Here is a 17,500-nt window from a genome sequence, read left to right as displayed (position 1 = left end):
AATCCTATAGAACAATGATAAACGTACCACTTGGAATATATGAAAATAACAATTGATAAAAAAAACATACTTTTAAGACTGAAATGGCACATATCTAAATTTTTGTAGGTACGACCAGCTGTCCCAATATCGTTCATCCTCGAGCACTTGAAGGTGAGTTCCTTAACCAAATATCCTCCAAAAACAGAAAACAGAAAGCACCAGAAAACCTACAACAGGTGTCTCTAACACTCGGAGAATTTACAACGAAGAGTCCGCACCAAAATCGAATAACCAAAAATGCTTGAATTAAAGAATATGTATCAATGCAAGTCCGAAGACACAAGCAGGTAAAGATTTTTCGAAGTGTCTGTAAACTGGTAGCAGCTCTCTCTCTCACACACACGAAAAAGGAAAATTTGAATACACTCGAAGACACACACACGAAAAAGGAAAATTTGAATACACTCGAAAGTTCAAGATCTAATTCCTGTTCATTAGACGCAAATGTTTAGGATTTTATATGATCTTATCCCCTCTCTTTTCCAGATGCACATACCAAGAAGAACAAGCGCACTAAATTTCGCAATTTGTCTAACATTTGCTCTGTTTCAGGGTATTCCAAACACATAATATGCTTTATCCCATTTTCGTTATTCTCCAATGTGACAATCCTTCAAAAAAATGTTTTTCTCAGCTTTGTGGCATCATTTACTACAGGTAACTCAAGACCCTCAAGAAATTCAAGCTACATGAAATCAAGCCTACCAAGTTTTCAAGCCAGCACCGTATCGTATTCAAGTCGTGCCTCACCAAGTCCAGCTGACATTTCAAGTCCAAGAAGCTCAAGCAGAGACAGTTTCTCAAGTATGTAATATCAACTGAAACTTCTGATCGCCAGATATCTTCAATCAATTGATAGAAATTCATCATATCTCCTTGTGTACTTGTGTGACAGTTGTGTGTGTGTGTGTGTGTGTGTGTGTGTGTGTGTGTGTGTGTGTGTGTGTGTGTGTGTGTGTGTGTGTGTGTGTGTGTGTGTGTGTGCTTTACTGTGTGCCTGTATATATGTATGTTTATGTGTTCAAGTACTTTTATTAATTCTACAAGCTTGGTTTTATATGTATATAAGTTTGAAAGTGGCATATCAAGTATATTTTGTGCTACCAGTATCAAGCCCACGACTAATATTCATTACAAAATTAATTAGGTTCAACTATTCTGGAAAACTCAAGCAGTCTGGAAGCCTCAAAAAGTTTAGCAGCATCTAGCAGTCAGGGAACCTCAAGCAGTGTGGCAGCTTCAAATAGTTTGACAACCTCAAGCAGTGCAGCAGCCTCTAGCAGTATGGCAACCTCAAACAGTGCAGCAGCTTCTAGCAGTCTGGCAACGTCAAACAGTGCAGCAGCTTCTAGCAGTCTGGGAGCCTCAAACAGTGCAGGAGCTTCTAGCAGTCTGGCAACCTCAAACAGTGCAGCAGCTTCTAGCAGTCTGGCAACCTCAAACAGTGCAGGAGCTTCTAGCAGTCTCGCAACCTCAAACAGTGCAGCAGCCTCTAGCAGTCTGACAGCCTCAAACAGTGCAGCAGCCTCCAGCAGTATGGCAACCTCAAACAGTGCAGCAGCTTCTAGCAGTCTGGCAACCTCAAACAATGCAGGAGATTCTAGCAGTCTGGGAGCCTCAAACAGTGCAGGAGCTTCTAGCAGTCTGGCAACCTCAAACAGTGCAGCAGCCTCTAGCAGTCTGGCAACCTCAGACAGTGCAGCAGCCTCTAGCAGTCTGGCAACCTCAAACAGTGCAGCAGCTGCTAGCAGTCTAGCAGCCTCAAGCAGTCTGACAACCTCAGACAGTGCAGCAGCTTCTAGCAGTCTGGCAACCTCAGACAGTGTAGCAGCTTCTAGCAGTCTAGCAGCCTCAAGCAGTCTGACAACCTCAGACAGTGCAGCAGCTTCTAGCAGTCTGGCAACCTCAGACAGTGCAGCAGTCTCTAGCAGTCTGGCAACCTCAAACAGTGCAGCAGCCTCTAGCAGTCTGGCAACCTCAAACAGTGCAGCAACCTCTAGCAGTCTGGCAACCTCAATCAGTGCAGCAACCTCTAGCAGTCTGGCAACCTCAGACAGTGCAGCAGCTTCTAGCAGTCTGGCAACCTCAGATAGTGCAGCAGCTTCTAGCAGTCTAGCAACCTCAAACAGTGCAGCAGCCTCTAGCAGTCTGGCAACCTCAAACAGTGTAGCAGCTTCTAGCAGTCTGGGAACCTCAGACAGTGCAGCAGCTTCTAGCAGTCTAGCAACCTCAGATAGTGTAACAGCTTCTAGCAGTCTGGTCGCCTCAGCTAGTGCAGCAGCCTCTAGCAGTCTGGCAACCTCAGACAGTGCAGCAGCTTCTAGCAGTCTGACAACCTCAGACAGTGCAGCAGCTTCTAGTAGTCTAGCAGCCTCAAACAGTGCAGCAGCTTCTAGCAGCCTTACAGCCTCAAACAGTGCAGCAGCTTCTAGCAGTCTGGCAACCTCAAACAGTGCAGCAGCTTCTAGCAGTCTGGCAACCTCAAACAGTGCAGCAGCTTCTAGCAGTCTGGCAACCTCAGACAGTGCAGCAGCATCTAGCAGTCTGGCAACCTCAAACAGTGCAGCAGCCTCTAGCAGTCTGGCAACCTCAGACAGTGCAGCAGCTTCTAGCAGTCTGGCAACCTCAAACAGTGCAGCAGCCTCTAGCAGTCTGGCAACCTCAAACAGTGCAGCAGCCTCTAGCAGTCTGACAACCTCAAACAGTGCAGCAGCCTCTAGCAGTCTGGCAACCTCAAACAGTGCAGCAGCCTCTAGCAGTCTGGCAACCTCAAACAGTGCAGCAGCTTCTAGCAGTCTGGCGACCTCAGACAGTGCAGCAGCTTCTAGTAGTCTGGCAACCTCAAACAGTGCAGCAGCCTCTAGCAGTCTGGCAACCTCAAACAGTGCAGCAGCCTCTAGCAGTCTGACAACCTCAAACAGTGCAGCAGTCTCTAGCAGTCTGGCAACCTCAGACAGTGCAGCAGCTTCTAGTAGTCTGGCAACCTCAAACAGTGCAGCAGCTTCTAGCAGTCTGACAACCTCAAACAGTGCAGCAGCCTCTAGCAGTCTGGCAACCTCAAACAGTGCAGCAGTCTCTAGCAGTCTGGCAACCTCAGACAGTGCAGCAGCTTCTAGCAGTGTGACAACCTCAGATAGTGCAGCAGCTTCTAGCAGTCTAGCAGCCTCAAACAATGCAGCAGCTTCCAGCAGTCTGGCAACCTCAAACAGTGCAGCAGCTTCTAGCAGTCTGGCAACCTCAAACAGTGCAGCAGCTTCTAGCAGTCTGGCAACCTCAGACAGTGCAGCAGCCTCTAGTAGTCTGGCAACCTTTGACAGTGCAGCAGCATCTAGCAGTCTGGCAACCTCAGAGAGTGCAGGAGCTTCTAGCAGTCTGGCAACCTCAGACAGTGCAGCAGCTTCTAGCAGTCTGAAAACCTCAAACAGTGCAGCAGCCTCTAGCAGTCTGGCAACCTCAGACAGTGCAGCAGCCTCTAGCAGTCTGGTAACCTCAAACAGTGCAGGAGCTTCTAGCAGTCTGGCAACCTCAGACAGTGCAGCAGCCTCTAGCAGTCTGGCAACCTCAGACAGTGCAGCAGCCTCTAGCAGTCTGGCAACCTCAAACAGTGCAGCAGCCTCTAGCAGTCTGGCAACCTCAAACAGTGCAGCAGCCTCTAGCAGTCTGGCAACCTCAGACAGTGCAGCAGCTTCTAGCAGTCTGGTAACCTCAGATAGTGCAGCAGCCTCTAGTAGTCTAGCAACCTCAAACAGTGCAGCAGCCTCTAGCAGTCTGGCAACCTCAAACAGTGCAGCAGCTTCTAGCAGTATGGCAACCTCAAACAGTGCAGCAGCCTCTAGCAGTCTGGTAACCTCAGATAGTGCAGCAGCTTCTAGCAGTCTGGCAACCTCAAACAGTGCAGCAGCCTCTAGCAGTCTGACAACCTCAAGCAGTGCAGCAGCCTCTAGCAGTCTGGCAACCTCAGACAGTGCAGCAGCTTCTAGCAGTCTGGCAACCTCAGACAGTGCAGCAGCCTCTAGCAGTCTGGCAACCTCAGACAGTGCAGCAGCTTCTAGCAGTCTGGCAACCTCAAACAGTGCAGCAGCCTCTAGCAGTCTGACAACCTCAAGCAGTGCAGCAGCCTCTAGCAGTCTGGCAACCTCAAACAGTGCAGCAGCCTCTAGCAGTCTGGCAACCTCAGACAGTGCAGCAGCTTCTAGCACTCTGGCAACCTCAGACAGTGCAGCAGCTTCTAGCAGTCTGGCAACCTCAAACAGTGCAGGAGCTTCTAGCAGTCTGGCAACCTCAAACAGTGCAGCAGCCTCTAGCAGTCTGACAACCTCAGACAGTGCAGCAGCTTCTAGCAGTCTGGCAACCTCAAACAGTGCAGCAGCATCTAGTAGTCTGGCAACCTCAAACAGTGCAGCAGCTTCTAGCAGTCTGGCAACCTCAAACAGTGCAGCAGCATCTAGCAGTCTAGCAACCTCAGACAGTGCAGCAGCATCTAGCAGTATGGCAACCTCAAACAGTGCAGCAGCTTCTAGCAGTCTGGCAACCTCAAACAGTGCAGCAGCCTCTAGCAGTCTGGCAACCTCAAACAGTGCAGCAGCCTCTAGCAGTCTGGCAACCTCAGACAGTGCAGCAGCTTCTAGCAGTCTGGCAACCTCAAACAGTGCAGGAGCTTCTAGCAGTCTGGCAACCTCAAACAGTGCAGCAGCATCTAGCAGTCTGGCAACCTCAAACAGTGCAGCAGCCTCTAGCAGTCTGGCAACCTCAAACAGTGCAGCAGCATCTAGCAGTCTGGCAACCTCAAACAGTGTAGCAGCTTCTAGCAGTCTGGCAACCTCATACAGTGCAGCAGCTTCTAGCAGTCTGGCAACCTCAGACAGTGCAGCAGCTTCTAGCAGTCTGACAACCTCAAACAGTGCAGCGGCCTCTAGCAGTCTGGCAACCTCAGACAGTGCAGCAGCCTCTAGCAGTCTGACAACCTCAAACAGTGCAGCAGCCTCTAGCAGTCTGGCAACCTCAAACAGTGCAGCAGCTTCTAGCAGTCTGGCAACCTCAGACAGTGCAGCAGCTTCTAGCAGTCTGGCAACCTCAGACAGTGCAGCAGCTTCTAGCAGTCTGGGAGCCTCAGGCAGTGCAGCAGCTTCTAGCAGTCTGGCAACCTCAAACATTGCAGCAGCTTCTAGCAGTCTGGCAACCTCAGACAGTGCAGGAGCTTCAAACAGTCTGGCAACCTCAAACAGTGCAGCAGCTTCTAGCAGTCTGGCAACCTCAAACAGTGCAGCAGCTTCTAGCAGTCTGGCAACTTCAGACAGTGCAGCAGCTTCTAGCAGTCTGGCAACCTCAAACAGTGCAGCAGCTTCTAGCAGTCTGGCAACCTCAAACAGTGCAGCAGCTTCTAGCAGTCTGGGAACATCAAACAGTGCAGCAGCTTCAAGCAGTCTAGCAACCTCAGACAGTGCAGCAGCTTCTAGTAGTCTGACAACCTCAAACAGTGCAGCAGCCTCTAGCAGTCTGGTAACCTCAGACAGTGCAGCAGCTTCTAGTAGTCTGACAACCTCAAACAGTGCAGCAGCTTCTAGCAGTCTGGCAACCTCAGATAGTGCAGCAGCCTCTAGCAGTCTGGCAACCTCAAACAGTGCAGCAGCTTCTAGCAGTTTGGCAACCTCAAACAGTGTAGCAGCCTCTAGCAGTCTGGCAACCTCAAACAGTGCAGCAGCCTCTAGCAGTCTGGCAACCTCAAACAGTGCAGCAGCTTCTAGCAGTCTGGCAACCTCAAACAGTGCAGCAGCCTCTAGCAGTCTGGCAACCTCAAACAGTGCAGGAGCTTCAAGCAGTCTGGCAACCTCAAACAGTGCAGCAGCCTCTAGCAGTCTGGCAACCTCAAACAGTGCAGGAGCCTCTAGCAGTCTGGCAACCTCAAACAGTGCAGCAGCCTCTAGCAGTCTGGCAACCTCAAACAGTGCAGCAGCTTCTAGTAGTCTGACAACCTCAAACAGTGCAGCAGCTTCTAGCAGTCTGGCAACCTCAAACAGTGCAGGAGCTTCTAGCAGTCTAGTAACCTCAAACAGTGCAGGAGCTTCTAGCAGTCTGGTAACCTCAGATAGTGCAGCAGCCTCTAGCAGTCTGGCAACCTCAAACAGTGCAGCAGCTTCTAGCAGTCTGGTAACCTCAAACAGTGCAGCAGCCTCTAGCAGTCTGGCAACCTCAAACAGTGCAGTAGCTTCTAGCAGTCTAGCAACCTCAAACAGTGTAGCAGCCTCTAGCAGCCTGACAGCCTCAAACAGTGCAGCAGCCTCTAGCAGTCTGGCAACCTCAAACAGTGCAGGAGCCTCTAGCAGTCTGGCAACCTCAGACAGTGCAGGAGCTTCTAGCAGTCTAACAGCCTCAAACAGTGCAGGAGCTTCTAGCAGTCTGGCAACCTCAAACAGTGCAGCAGCCTCTAGCAGTCTGGCAACCTCAAACAGTGCAGCAGCTTCTAGCAGTCTGGCAACCTCAAACAGTGCAGGAGCTTCTAGCAGTCTGGCAACCTCAAACAGTGCAGCAGCTTCTAGAAGTCTGGCAACCTCAAACAGTGCAGCAGCTTCTAGCAGTCTGACAACCTCAGACAGTGCAGGAGCTTCTAGTAGTCTGGCAACCTCAAACAGTGCAGCAGCCTCTAGCAGTCTGGCAACCTCAAACAGTGCAGCGGCCTCTAGCAGTCTGGCAACCTCAGACAGTGCAGCAGCTTCTAGCAGTCTAACAGCCTCAAACAGTGCAGGAGCTTCTAGCAGTCTGGCAACCTCAAACAGTGCAGCAGCCTCTAGCAGTCTGGCAACCTCAAACAGTGCAGCAGCCTCTAGCAGTCTGGCAACCTCAAACAGTGCAGGAGCTTCTAGCAGTCTGGCAACCTCAAACAGTGCAGCAGCCTCTAGCAGTCTGGCAACCTCAAACAGTGCAGCAGCTTCTAGCAGCCTGACAGCCTCAAACAGTGCAGCAGCTTCTAGCAGTCTGGCAACCTCAAACAGTGCAGCAGCTTCTAGCAGTCTGGCAACCTCAAACAGTGCAGCAGCTTCTAGCAGTCTGGCAACCTCAGATAGTGCAGCAGCTTCTAGCAGTGTGACAACCTCAAACAGTGCAGCAGCTTCTAGCAGTCTGGGAACATCAAACAGTGCAGCAGCTTCTAGCAGTCTGGCAACCTCAGACAGTGCAGCAGCTTCTAGCAGTCTGGCAACCTCAAACAGTGCAGCAGCCTCCAGCAGCCTGACAGCCTCAAACAGTGTAGCAGCCTCTAGCAGTCTGGCAACCTCAAACAGTGCAGCAGTCTCTAGCAGTCTGGCAACCTCAGACAGTGTAGCAGCTTCTAGCAGTGTGACAACCTTAGATAGTGCAGCAGCTTCTAGCAGTCTAGCAGCCTCAAACAATGCAGCAGCTTCCAGCAGTCTGGCAACCTCAAACAGTGCAGCAGCTTCTAGCAGTCTGGCAACCTCAAACAGTGCAGCAGCTTCTAGCAGTCTGGCAACCTCAAACAGTGCAGCAGCCTCTAATAGTCTGGCAACCTCAAACAGTGCAGGTGCTTCTAGCAGTCTGGCAACCTCAGACAGTGCAGCAGCTTCTAGCAGTCTGGCAACCTCAAACAGTGCAGCAGCCTCTAGCAGTCTGGCAACCTCAAACAGTGCAGCAGCCTCTAGCAGTCTGGCAACCTCAAACAGTGCAGCAGCTTCTAGCAGTCTGGCAACCTCAAACAGTGCAGAGGCCTCTAGCAGTCTGACAACCTCAGACAGTGCAGCAGCTTCTAGCAGTCTGGCAACCTCAAACAGTGCAGCAGCCTCTAGCAGTCTGACAACCTCAGACAGTGCAGCAGCTTCTAGCAGTCTGGGAGCCTCAGACAGTGCAGGAGCTTCTAGCAGTCTGGCAACCTCAGACAGTGCAGCAGCTTCTAGCAGTCTGGCAACCTCAGACAGTGCAGCAGCTTCTAGCAGTCTGGCAACCTCAGACAGCGCAGCAGCCTCTAGCAGTATGACAACCTCAGACAGTGCAGCAGCTTCTAGCAGTCTGGGAGCCTCAGACAGTGCAGCAGCTTCTAGCAGTCTGACAACCTCAGACAGTGCAGCAGCCTCTAGCAGTCTGACAACCTCAAACAGTGCAGCAGCTTCTAGCAGTCTGGCAACCTCAAACAGTGCAGCAGCCTCTAGCAGTCTGGCAACCTCAGACAGTGCAGCAGCCTCTAGCAGTCTGGCAACCTCAGACAGTGCAGCAGCCTCTAGCAGTCTGGCAACCTCAGACAGTGCAGCAGCCTCTAGCAGTCTAGCAACCTCAGACAGTGCAGCAGCCTCTAGCAGTCTGGCAACCTCAAACAGTGTAGCAGCTTCTAGCAGTCTAGCAACCTCAGACAGTGCAGCAGCCTCTAGCAGTCTGGCAACCTCAGACAGTGCAGGAGCTTCTAGCAGTCTAGCAACCTCAGACAGTGCAGCAGCCTCTAGCAGTCTAGCAACCTCAAACAGTGCAGCAGCCTCTAGCAGTCTGGCAACCTCAAACAGTGCAGGAGCTTCTAGCAGTCTGGTAACCTCAGACAGTGCAGCAGCCTCTAGCAGTCTGGCAACCTCAGACAGTGCAGCAGCCTCTAGCAGTCTAGCAACCTCAAACAGTGCAGCAGCCTCTAGCAGTCTGGCAACCTCAAACAGTGTAGCAGCTTCTAGCAGTCTAGCAACCTCAGACAGTGCAGTAGCCTCTAGCAGTCTGGCAACCTCAAACAGTGCAGCAGCTTCTAGCAGTCTGGCAACCTCAGACAGTGCAGCAGCTTCTAGTAGTCTGGCAACCTCAAACAGTGCAGCAGCCTCTAGCAGTCTGGCAACCTCAAACAGTGCAGCAGCTTCTAGCAGTCTGGCAACCTCAGACAGTGCAGCAGCCTCTAGCAGTCTGGCAACCTCAGACAGTGCAGCTGCTTCTAGCAGTCTGGCATCCTCAGACAGTGCAGCAGCTTCTAGCAGTCTGGCATCCTCAGACAGTGCAGCAGCTTCTAGCAGTCTGGCAACCTCAAACAGTGCAGCAGCCTCTAGTAGTCTGGCAACCTCAAACAGTGTAGCAGCTTCTAGCAGTCTAGCAACCTCAGACAGTGCAGCAGCTTCAAGCAGTCTGGCAACCTCAAACAGTGCAGCAGCTTCTAGCAGTCTGGCAACCTCAGACAGTGCAGCAGCTTCTAGCAGTCTGGCAACCTCAGACAGTGCAGCAGCTTCTAGCAGTCTGGCATCCTCAGACAGTGCAGCAGCTTCTAGCAGTCTGGCATCCTCAGACAGTGCAGCAGCTTCTAGCAGTCTGGCATCCTCAGACAGTGCAGCAGCTTCTAGCAGTCTGGCAACCTCAAACAGTGCAGCAGCCTCTAGTAGTCTGGCAACCTCAAACAGTGTAGCAGCCTCTAGTAGTCTGGCAACCTCAAACAGTGTAGCAGCTTCTAGCAGTCTAGCAACCTCAGACAGTGCAGCAGCTTCAAGCAGTCTGGCAACCTCAAACAGTGCAGCAGCTTCTAGCAGTCTGGCAACCTCAGACAGTGCAGCAGCCTCTAGTAGTCTGGCAACCTCAAACAGTGCAGCAGCCTCTAGCAGTCTGGCGACCTCAAACAGTGCAGCAGCTTCTAGCAGTCTGGCAACCTCAGACAGTGCAGCAGCTTCTAGCAGTCTGGCAACCTCAAACAGTGCAGCAGCTTCTAGCAGTCTGGCAACCTCAAACAGTGCAGCAGCTTCTAGCAGTCTGGCAACCTCAGACAGTGCAGGAGCTTCTAGTAGTCTGGCAACCTCAGACAGTGCAGCGGCCTCTAGCAGTCTGGTAACCTCAAACAGTGCAGCAGCTTCTAGCAGTCTGGCACCCTCAGACAGTGCAGCAGCTTCTAGCAGTCTGGCAACCTCAGACAGTGCAGGAGCTTCTAGCAGTCTGGCAATCTCAGACAGTGCAGCAGCCTCTAGCAGTCTGATAACCTCAAACAGTGCAGGAGCTTCTAGCAGTCTGGCAACCTCAAACAGTGCAGCAGCTTCTAGCAGTCTGGCAACCTCAGACAGTGCAGCAGCTTCTAGCAGTCTGGCAACCTCAGACAGTGCAGCAGCCTCTAGCAGTCTGGCAACCTCAAACAGTGCAGCAGCTTCTAGCAGTCTGGCAACCTCAAACAGTGCAGCAGCCTCTAGCAGTCTGGCGACCTCAAACAGTGCAGCAGCTTCTAGCAGTCTGGCAACCTCAGCTAGTGCAGCAGCTTCTAGCAGTCTGGCAACCTCAAACAGTGCAGCAGCCTCTAGCAGTCTGGCAACCTCAAACAGTGCAGCAGCCTCTAGCAGTCTGGCAACCTCAGACAGTGCAGCAGCCTCTAGCAGTCTGGCAACCTCAAACAGTGCAGGAGCTTCTAGCAGTCTGGCAACCTCAAACAGTGCAGCAGCCTCTAGCAGTCTGGCAACCTCAAACAGTGCAGCAGCTTCTAGCAGTCTGGCAACCTCAAATAGTGCAGCAGCTTCTAGCAGTCTGGCAACCTCAGACAGCGCAGCAGCTTCTAGCAGTCTGGCGACCTCAAACAGTGCAGCATCCTCTAGCAGTCTGGCAACCTCAAACAACGCAGCAGCCTCTAGCAGTCTGGCAACTTCAAACAGTGCAGCAGCTTCTAGCAGTCTAGCAACTTCAAACAGTGCAGCAGCCTCTAGCAGTCTGACAACCTCATACGGTGCAGCAGCCTCTAGCAGTCTAGCAACCTCAGACAGTGCAGCAGCTTCAATCAGTTTGGCAACCTCAGACAGTGCAGCAGCTTCTAGCAGTCTGGCAACCTCAAACAGTGCAGCAGCTTCTAGCAGTCTGGCAACCTCAGACAGTGCAGCAGCCTCTAGCAGTCTGGCAACGTCAAACAGTGCAGCAGCTTCTAGCAGTCTGGCAACCTCAGATAGTGCAGGAGCCTCTAGCAGTCTGGCAACCTCAAACAGTGCAGCAGCCTCTAGCAGTCTGGCAACCTCAAACAGTGCAGCAGCCTCTAGCAGTCTGACAGCCTCAAACAGTGCAGCAGCTTCTAGCAGTCTGGCAATCTCAGACAGTGCAGCAGCCTCTAGCAGTCTGGCAACCTCAAACAGTGCAGCAGCCTCTAGCAGTGTGGCAACCTCAAACAGTGCAGCAGCCTCTAGCAGTCTGGCAACCTCAAACAGTGCAGCAGCCTCTAGCAGTCTGGCAACCTCAAACAGTGCAGCAGCTTCTAGCAGTCTGGCAACCTCAGATAGTGCAGCAGCTTCTAGCAGTCTGGCAACCTCAAACAGTGCAGGAGCTTCTAGCAGTCTGGCAACCTCAGACAGTGCAGCGGCCTCTAGCAGTCTGGCAACCTCAGACAGTGCAGCAGCATCTAGCAGTCTGGCAACCTCAAACAGTGCAGCGGCCTCTAGCAGTCTGGCAACCTTAGACAGTGCAGCAGCCTCTAGCAGTCTGGCAACCTCAAACAGTGCAGAGGCCTCTAGCAGTCTGACAACCTCAGACAGTGCAGCAGCCTCTAGCAGTCTGGCAACCTCAAACAGTGCAGGAGCTTCTAGCAGTCTGACAACCTCAGACAGTGCAGGAGCTTCTAGCAGTCTGGCAACCTCAAACAGTGCAGCAGCCTCTAGCAGTCTGGCAACCTCAGATAGTGCAGCAGCCTCTAGCAGTCTGGCAACCTCAGACAGTGCAGCAGCCTCTAGCAGTTTGGCAACCTCAAACAGTGCAGCAGCCTCTAGCAGTCTGACAGCCTCAAACAGTGCAGGAGCTTCTAGCAGTCTGGCAATCTCAGACAGTGCAGCAGCCTCTAGCAGTCTGGCAACCTCAAACAGTGCAGCAGCCTCTAGCAGTCTGGCAACCTCAAACAGTGCAGCAGCCTCTAGCAGTCTGGCAACCTCAAACAGTGCAGCAGCCTCTAGCAGTCTGGCAACCTCAAACAGTGCAGCAGCCTCTAGCAGTCTGGCAACCTCAGACAGTGCAGCAGCCTCTAGCAGTCTGGCAACCTCAAACAGTGCAGCAGCCTCTAGCAGTCTGGCAACCTCAGACAGTGCAGCAGCATCTAGCAGTCTGGCAACCTCAGACAGTGCAGCGGCCTCTAGCAGTCTGGCAACCTCAAACAGTGCAGCAGCTTCTAGCAGTCTGGCAACCTCAGACAGTGCAGCTGCCTCTAGCAGTCTGGCAACCTCAGACAGTGCAGCAGCCTCTAGCAGTCTGGCAACCTCAGATAGTGCAGCAGCCTCTAGCAGTCTGGCGACCTCAAACAGTGCAGCAGCCTCTAGCAGTCTGGCAACCTCAGACAGTGCAGCAGCATCTAGCAGTCTGGCAACCTCAGACAGTGCAGCGGCCTCTAGCAGTCTGGCAACCTCAAACAGTGCAGCAGCTTCTAGCAGTCTGGCAACCTCAGACAGTGCAGCTGCCTCTAGCAGTCTGGCAACCTCAGACAGTGCAGCAGCATCTAGCAGTCTGGCTACCTCAAACAGTGCAGCAGCCTCTAGCAGTCTGGCAACCTCAAACAGTGCAGCAGCCTCTAGCAGTCTGACAACCTCAAACAGTGCAGCAGCCTCTAGCAGTCTGGCAACCTCAGACAGTGCAGCAACTTCTAGCAGTCTGGCAACCTCAAACAGTGCAGCAGCCTCTAGCAGTCTGGCAACCTCAGACAGTGCAGCAGCCTCTAGCAGTCTGGCAACCTCAAACAGTGCAGCAGCCTCTAGCAGTCTGGCAACCTCAGACAGTGCAGCAGCCTCTAGCAGTCTGGCAACCTCAAACAGTGCAGCAGCCTCTAGCAGTCTGGCAACCTCAGACAGTGCAGCAGCTTCTAGCAGTCTGGCAACCTCAAACAGTGCAGCAGCCTCTAGCAGTCTGGCAACCTCAAACAGTGCAGCAGCCTCTAGCAGTCTGGCAACCTCAAACAGTGCAGCAGCCTCTAGCAGTCTGGCAACCTCAAACAGTGCAGCAGCCTCTAGCAGTCTGGCAACCTCAGACAGTGCAGCAGCCTCTAGCAGTCTGGCAACCTCAAACAGTGCAGCAGCCTCTAGCAGTCTGGCAACCTCAGACAGTGCAGCAGCATCTAGCAGTCTGGCAACCTCAGACAGTGCAGCAGCCTCCGGTAGTCTGGCAACCTCAAACAGTGCAGCAGCTTCTAGCAGTCTGGCAACCTCAAACAGTGCAGCAGCCTCTAGCAGTCTGACAACCTCAAACAGTGCAGCAGCCTCTAGCAGTCTGGCAACCTCAGACAGTGCAGCAGCCTCCGGTAGTCTGGCAACCTCAGACAGTGCAGCAGTCTCTAGCAGTCTGACAGCCTCAAACAGTGCAGCAGCCTCTAGCAGTCTGGTAACCTCAGACAGTGCAGCAGCTTCTAGCAGTATGGCAACCTCAAACAGTGCTGCAGCTTCTAGCAGTCTGGCAACCTCAGACAGTGCAGGAGCTTCTAGCAGTCTGGCAACCTCAAACAGTGCAGCAGCTTCTAGCAGTCTGGCAACCTCAGATAGTGCAGCAGCCTCTAGCAGTCTGGTAACCTCAAACAGTGCAGCAGCCTCTAGCAGTCTGGCAACCTCAGACAGCGCAGCAGCTTCAAGTGGTCTGGCAACCTCAAACAGTGCAGCAGCCTCTAGCAGTCTGGGAACTTCAAATAGCGCAGCAGCCTCTAGCAGTCTGGCAACCTCAAACAGTGCAGCAGCTTCAAGTGGTCTGGCAACGTCAGACAGTGCAGCAGCCTCTAGCAGTCTGGCAACGTCAAACAGCGCAGCAGCCTCTAGCAGTCTGGCAACCTCAAACAGTGCAGCAGCTTCAAGTGGTCTGGCAACGTCAGACAGTGCAGCAGCCTCTAGCAGTCTGGCAACGTCAAACAGCGCAGCAGCATCTAGCAGTCTGGGAACTTCAAATAGCGCAGCAGCCTCTAGCAGTCTGGCAACCTCAAACAGTGCAGCAGCTTCAAGTGGTCTGGCAACGTCAGACAGTGCAGCAGCCTCTAGCAGTCTGGCAACGTCAAACAGCGCAGCAGCCTCTAGCAGTCTGGCAACCTCAAACAGTGCAGTAGCCTCTAGCAGTCTGGCAACCTCAAACAGTGCAGCAGCTTCTAGCAGTCTGGCAACCTCAGATAGTGCAGCAGCCTCCAGCAGTCTGGCAACCTCAAACAGTGCAGCAGCTTCTAGCAGTCTGGCAACCTTAGACAGTGCAGCAGCTTCTAGCAGTCTGGCAACCTCAGACAGTGCAGCAACCTCTAGCAGTCTGGCAACCTCAAACAGTGCAGCAGCCTCTAGCAGTCTGGCAACCTCAGATAGTGCAGCAGCCTCTAGCAGTCTGGCAACCTCAAACAGTGCAGCAGCTTCTAGCAGTCTGGCAACCTCAGATAGTGCAGCAGCCTCTAGCAGTCTGGCAACCTCAAACAGTGCAGCAGCTTCTAGCAGTCTGGCAACCTTAGACAGTGCAGCAGCTTCTAGCAGTCTGGCAACCTCAGACAGTGCAGCAGCCTCTAGCAGTCTGGCAACCTCAAACAGTGCAGCAGCCTCTAGCAGTCTGGCAACCTCAGATAGTGCAGCAGCCTCCAGCAGTCTGGCAACCTCAAACAGTGCAGCAGCTTCTAGCAGTCTGGCAACCTTAGACAGTGCAGCAGCTTCTAGCAGTCTGGCAACCTCAAACAGTGCAGCAGCCTCTAGCAGTTTGGCAACCTCAGACAGTGCAGCAGCCTCTAGCAGTCTGGCAACCTCAAACAGTGCAGGAGCCTCAAGCAGTCTGGCTACCTCAGATAGTGCAGCAGCCTCTAGCAGTCTGGCAACCTCAAACAGTGCAGCAGCCTCCAGCAGTCTGGCAACCTCAAACAGTGCAGCGGCCTCTAGCAGTCTGGCAACCTCAAACAGTGCAGGAGCTTCTAGCAGTCTGGCAACCTCAAACAGTGCAGCAGTCTCTAGCAGTCTGGCTACCTCAGATAGTGCAGCAGCCTCTAGCAGTCTGGCAACCTCAAACAGTGCAGCAGCCTCTAGCAGTCTGGCAACCTCAGATAGTGCAGCAGCCTCTAGCAGTCTAGCAACCTCAGATAGTGCAGCAGCCTCTAGCAGTCTGGCAACCTCAGATAGTGCAGCAGCTTCTAGCAGTCTGGCAACCTCAAACAGTGCAGCAGCCTCTAGCAGTCTGGCAACCTCAAACAGTGCAGCAGCTTCTAGCAGTCTGGCAACCTCAAACAGTGCAGCAGCCTCTAGCAGTCTGGCAACCTCAAACAGTGCAGCAGCCTCTAGCAGTCTGGCAACCTCAGATAGTGCAGCAGCCTCTAGCAGTCTGGCAACCTCAAACAGTGCAGCAGCCTCTAGCAGTCTGGCAACCTCAAACAGTGCAGCAGCCTCTAGCAGTCTGGCAACCTCAGATAGTGCAGCAGCCTCTAGCAGTCTGGCAACCTCAAACAGTGCAGCAGCTTCTAGCAGTCTGGCAACCTCAGATAGTGCAGCAGCCTCTAGCAGTCTGGCAACCTCAAACAGCGCAGCAGCTTCAAGTGGTCTGGCAACCTCAAACAGTGCAGCAGCCTCTAGCAGTCTGGCAACCTCAAACAGTGCAGCAGCCTCTAGCAGTCTGGTAACTTCAAACAGTGCAGCAGCCTCAAGCAGTCTGGCAACCTCAAACAGTGCAGCAGCCTCTAGCAGTCTGGCAACCGCAGATAGTGCAGCAGCCTCTAGCAGTCTGGCAACCTCAAACAGTGCAGCAGCTTCTAGCAGTCTGGCAACTTCAAACAGTGCAGCAGCTTCTAGCAGTCTGGCAACCTCAGACAGTGCAGCAGCCTCTAGCAGTCTGGCAACCGCAGATAGTGCAGCAGCCTCTAGCAGTCTGGCAACCTCAAACAGCGCAGCAGCTTCAAGTGGTCTGGCAACCTCAAACAGTGCAGCAGCTTCTAGCAGTCTGGCAACCTCAAACAGTGCAGCAGCCTCTAGCAGTCTGGCAACCTCAAACAGTGCAGCAGCTTCTAGCAGTCTGGCAACCTCAGATAGTGCAGCAGCCTCTAGCAGTCTGGCAACCTCAAACAGCGCAGCAGCTTCAAGTGGTCTGGCAACGTCAGACAGTGCAGCAGCCTCTAGCAGTCTGGCAACCTCAAACAGTGCAGCAGCCTCTAGCAGTCTGACAACCTCAAACAGTGCAGCAGCCTCTAGCAGTCTGGCAACCTCAAACAGTGCAGCAGCCTCTAGCAGTCTGGCAACCTCAGACAGTGCAGCAGCCTCTAGCAGTCTGGCAACCTTAGATAGTGCAGCAGCCTCTAGCAGTCTGGCAACCTCAAACAGCGCAGCAGCTTCAAGTGGTCTGGCAACGTCAGGCAGTGCAGCAGCTTCTAGTAGCTTGGGAAAGTCTTGTTCATTTGCCTCAGTCAATAGTGACTTTTCAAGCAGTGAAGCAGTGGAGAGCAGCTCAGCAGACTCAAGCAGTTTCGACGTCGTTACCCTTCCAACGAGCAGGCCAGTTTCTGCTAGCAGTTCAGCAGCAACAGGTAATTCTGAAACCGCATGTGAAGTCAAGTCTTCGCTAAGTGCTTCAGCAGCAGTAATACAAGAAGAAGAAAGAAAATTTATTGGAAGAATTTTGGCATATTATATTCTCTTTTTGTGTGTGTGCGTTGAGTGTGAGGGATTCTAATCTGCAAAATTTATATAGGTTCAAATTCAGGATTTTCAAGTGGAGAGGCAAGTTCTCTAGGATCGCAAGATGAGTCACACACTGACGTCACACCAAGCTCAAGCAACTTCAACCCAAGTTCAAGCAATTCTCCAAGCAACTTCAACCCAAGCTCAAGCAATTCTCCAAGTTCAGCAACCTCAAGTATGTTCTGAAAAAAAACGGTTAATGTTTTCTTTTTTACAGGCTTTGCAAATTTCATTTCAATCCAAAATCCAATCAAGAACAAGAACACGAAGAATCAAGACAACAGCATAATCTAATCTTACTTTTCTCAAGATTTCAAAAAAATATTCTCATCGGCATCTTCATTCATCAATAACATTTTCACCACCGTAACTATTCATTCGTTTATGTTCTTGTCATCGTCCTTCTTGACTTGACCAATGCGACGGCCATTTTGCACCATAAGCATTTTTATGATTCTGTTTATGAAGCAGCAAACGTGTCGTAGTTTTATTTTTTTCAGAAACAAGAAAATGCGACTCTATACTATACATATTTCTTGTATATATATATATATATATATATATATATATATATATATATATATATATATATATATATATATATATATATATATATATATATATATATGCCTGCAGTATATAATGTATGTTTTCTCTTCCTTTTGATTAATATTGACCCTTACGTGAGTGTTAGCAAATGCATATGTGGGAAAGCTGCTTATCTGCGTGAGGTAAGGTCTCTTTTGAAAGCCGAAAGAGACCATCGTATACTTTTTTTTTTTTTTTTTTTGAAAACTATTAAGCAAAAAGGAATGACAATTAACAACTTCAATGGAAAGCTCGATTCTACAAAACACACACACATGTACAGTCACACACAAAGATTTTTTTTTCTT

The 17,500-nt window shown here is 51.8% G+C and overlaps 2 protein-coding genes across 2 annotated transcripts in view; both read left to right on the top strand.

The window, feature by feature from the left end:
- The window catches only part of LOC113817793 (serine-rich adhesin for platelets), a 158,759-nt gene that overhangs the window by 25,146 nt on the left and 116,113 nt on the right, over positions 1–17,500 (top strand). The gene's annotated exons all lie outside the window — the stretch shown is intronic.
- The window catches only part of LOC113805183 (pneumococcal serine-rich repeat protein-like), a 26,025-nt gene that overhangs the window by 4,216 nt on the left and 4,309 nt on the right, over positions 1–17,500 (top strand). The window contains exons 3-23 of the mRNA XM_070139575.1: positions 109–252; positions 529–595; positions 677–846; positions 1,190–1,370; positions 1,524–4,024; positions 4,076–4,204; positions 4,445–4,600; positions 5,084–5,302; positions 5,417–5,644; positions 5,777–6,364; positions 6,569–6,724; positions 6,929–7,048; positions 7,208–7,498; positions 7,829–7,966; positions 9,341–9,496; positions 9,701–9,856; positions 10,637–10,810; positions 10,844–10,990; positions 12,392–12,520; positions 13,220–16,450; positions 16,615–16,779. Of these exons, the coding sequence (XP_069995676.1) occupies positions 109–252; positions 529–595; positions 677–846; positions 1,190–1,370; positions 1,524–4,024; positions 4,076–4,204; positions 4,445–4,600; positions 5,084–5,302; positions 5,417–5,644; positions 5,777–6,364; positions 6,569–6,724; positions 6,929–7,048; positions 7,208–7,498; positions 7,829–7,966; positions 9,341–9,496; positions 9,701–9,856; positions 10,637–10,810; positions 10,844–10,990; positions 12,392–12,520; positions 13,220–16,450; positions 16,615–16,779 (9,246 nt within the window). The remainder of the gene's footprint in view (positions 1–108; positions 253–528; positions 596–676; positions 847–1,189; positions 1,371–1,523; positions 4,025–4,075; positions 4,205–4,444; positions 4,601–5,083; positions 5,303–5,416; positions 5,645–5,776; positions 6,365–6,568; positions 6,725–6,928; positions 7,049–7,207; positions 7,499–7,828; positions 7,967–9,340; positions 9,497–9,700; positions 9,857–10,636; positions 10,811–10,843; positions 10,991–12,391; positions 12,521–13,219; positions 16,451–16,614; positions 16,780–17,500) is intronic.

The sequence above is a fragment of the Penaeus vannamei genome, chromosome 26 (genome assembly GCF_042767895.1).
Source record: "Penaeus vannamei isolate JL-2024 chromosome 26, ASM4276789v1, whole genome shotgun sequence".
Taxonomy (NCBI): Eukaryota; Metazoa; Arthropoda; class Malacostraca; order Decapoda; family Penaeidae; genus Penaeus; species Penaeus vannamei.
The sequence above is the reverse complement of the archived record's forward strand: the minus strand, read 5'-3'. Positions and strand labels throughout refer to the sequence as shown.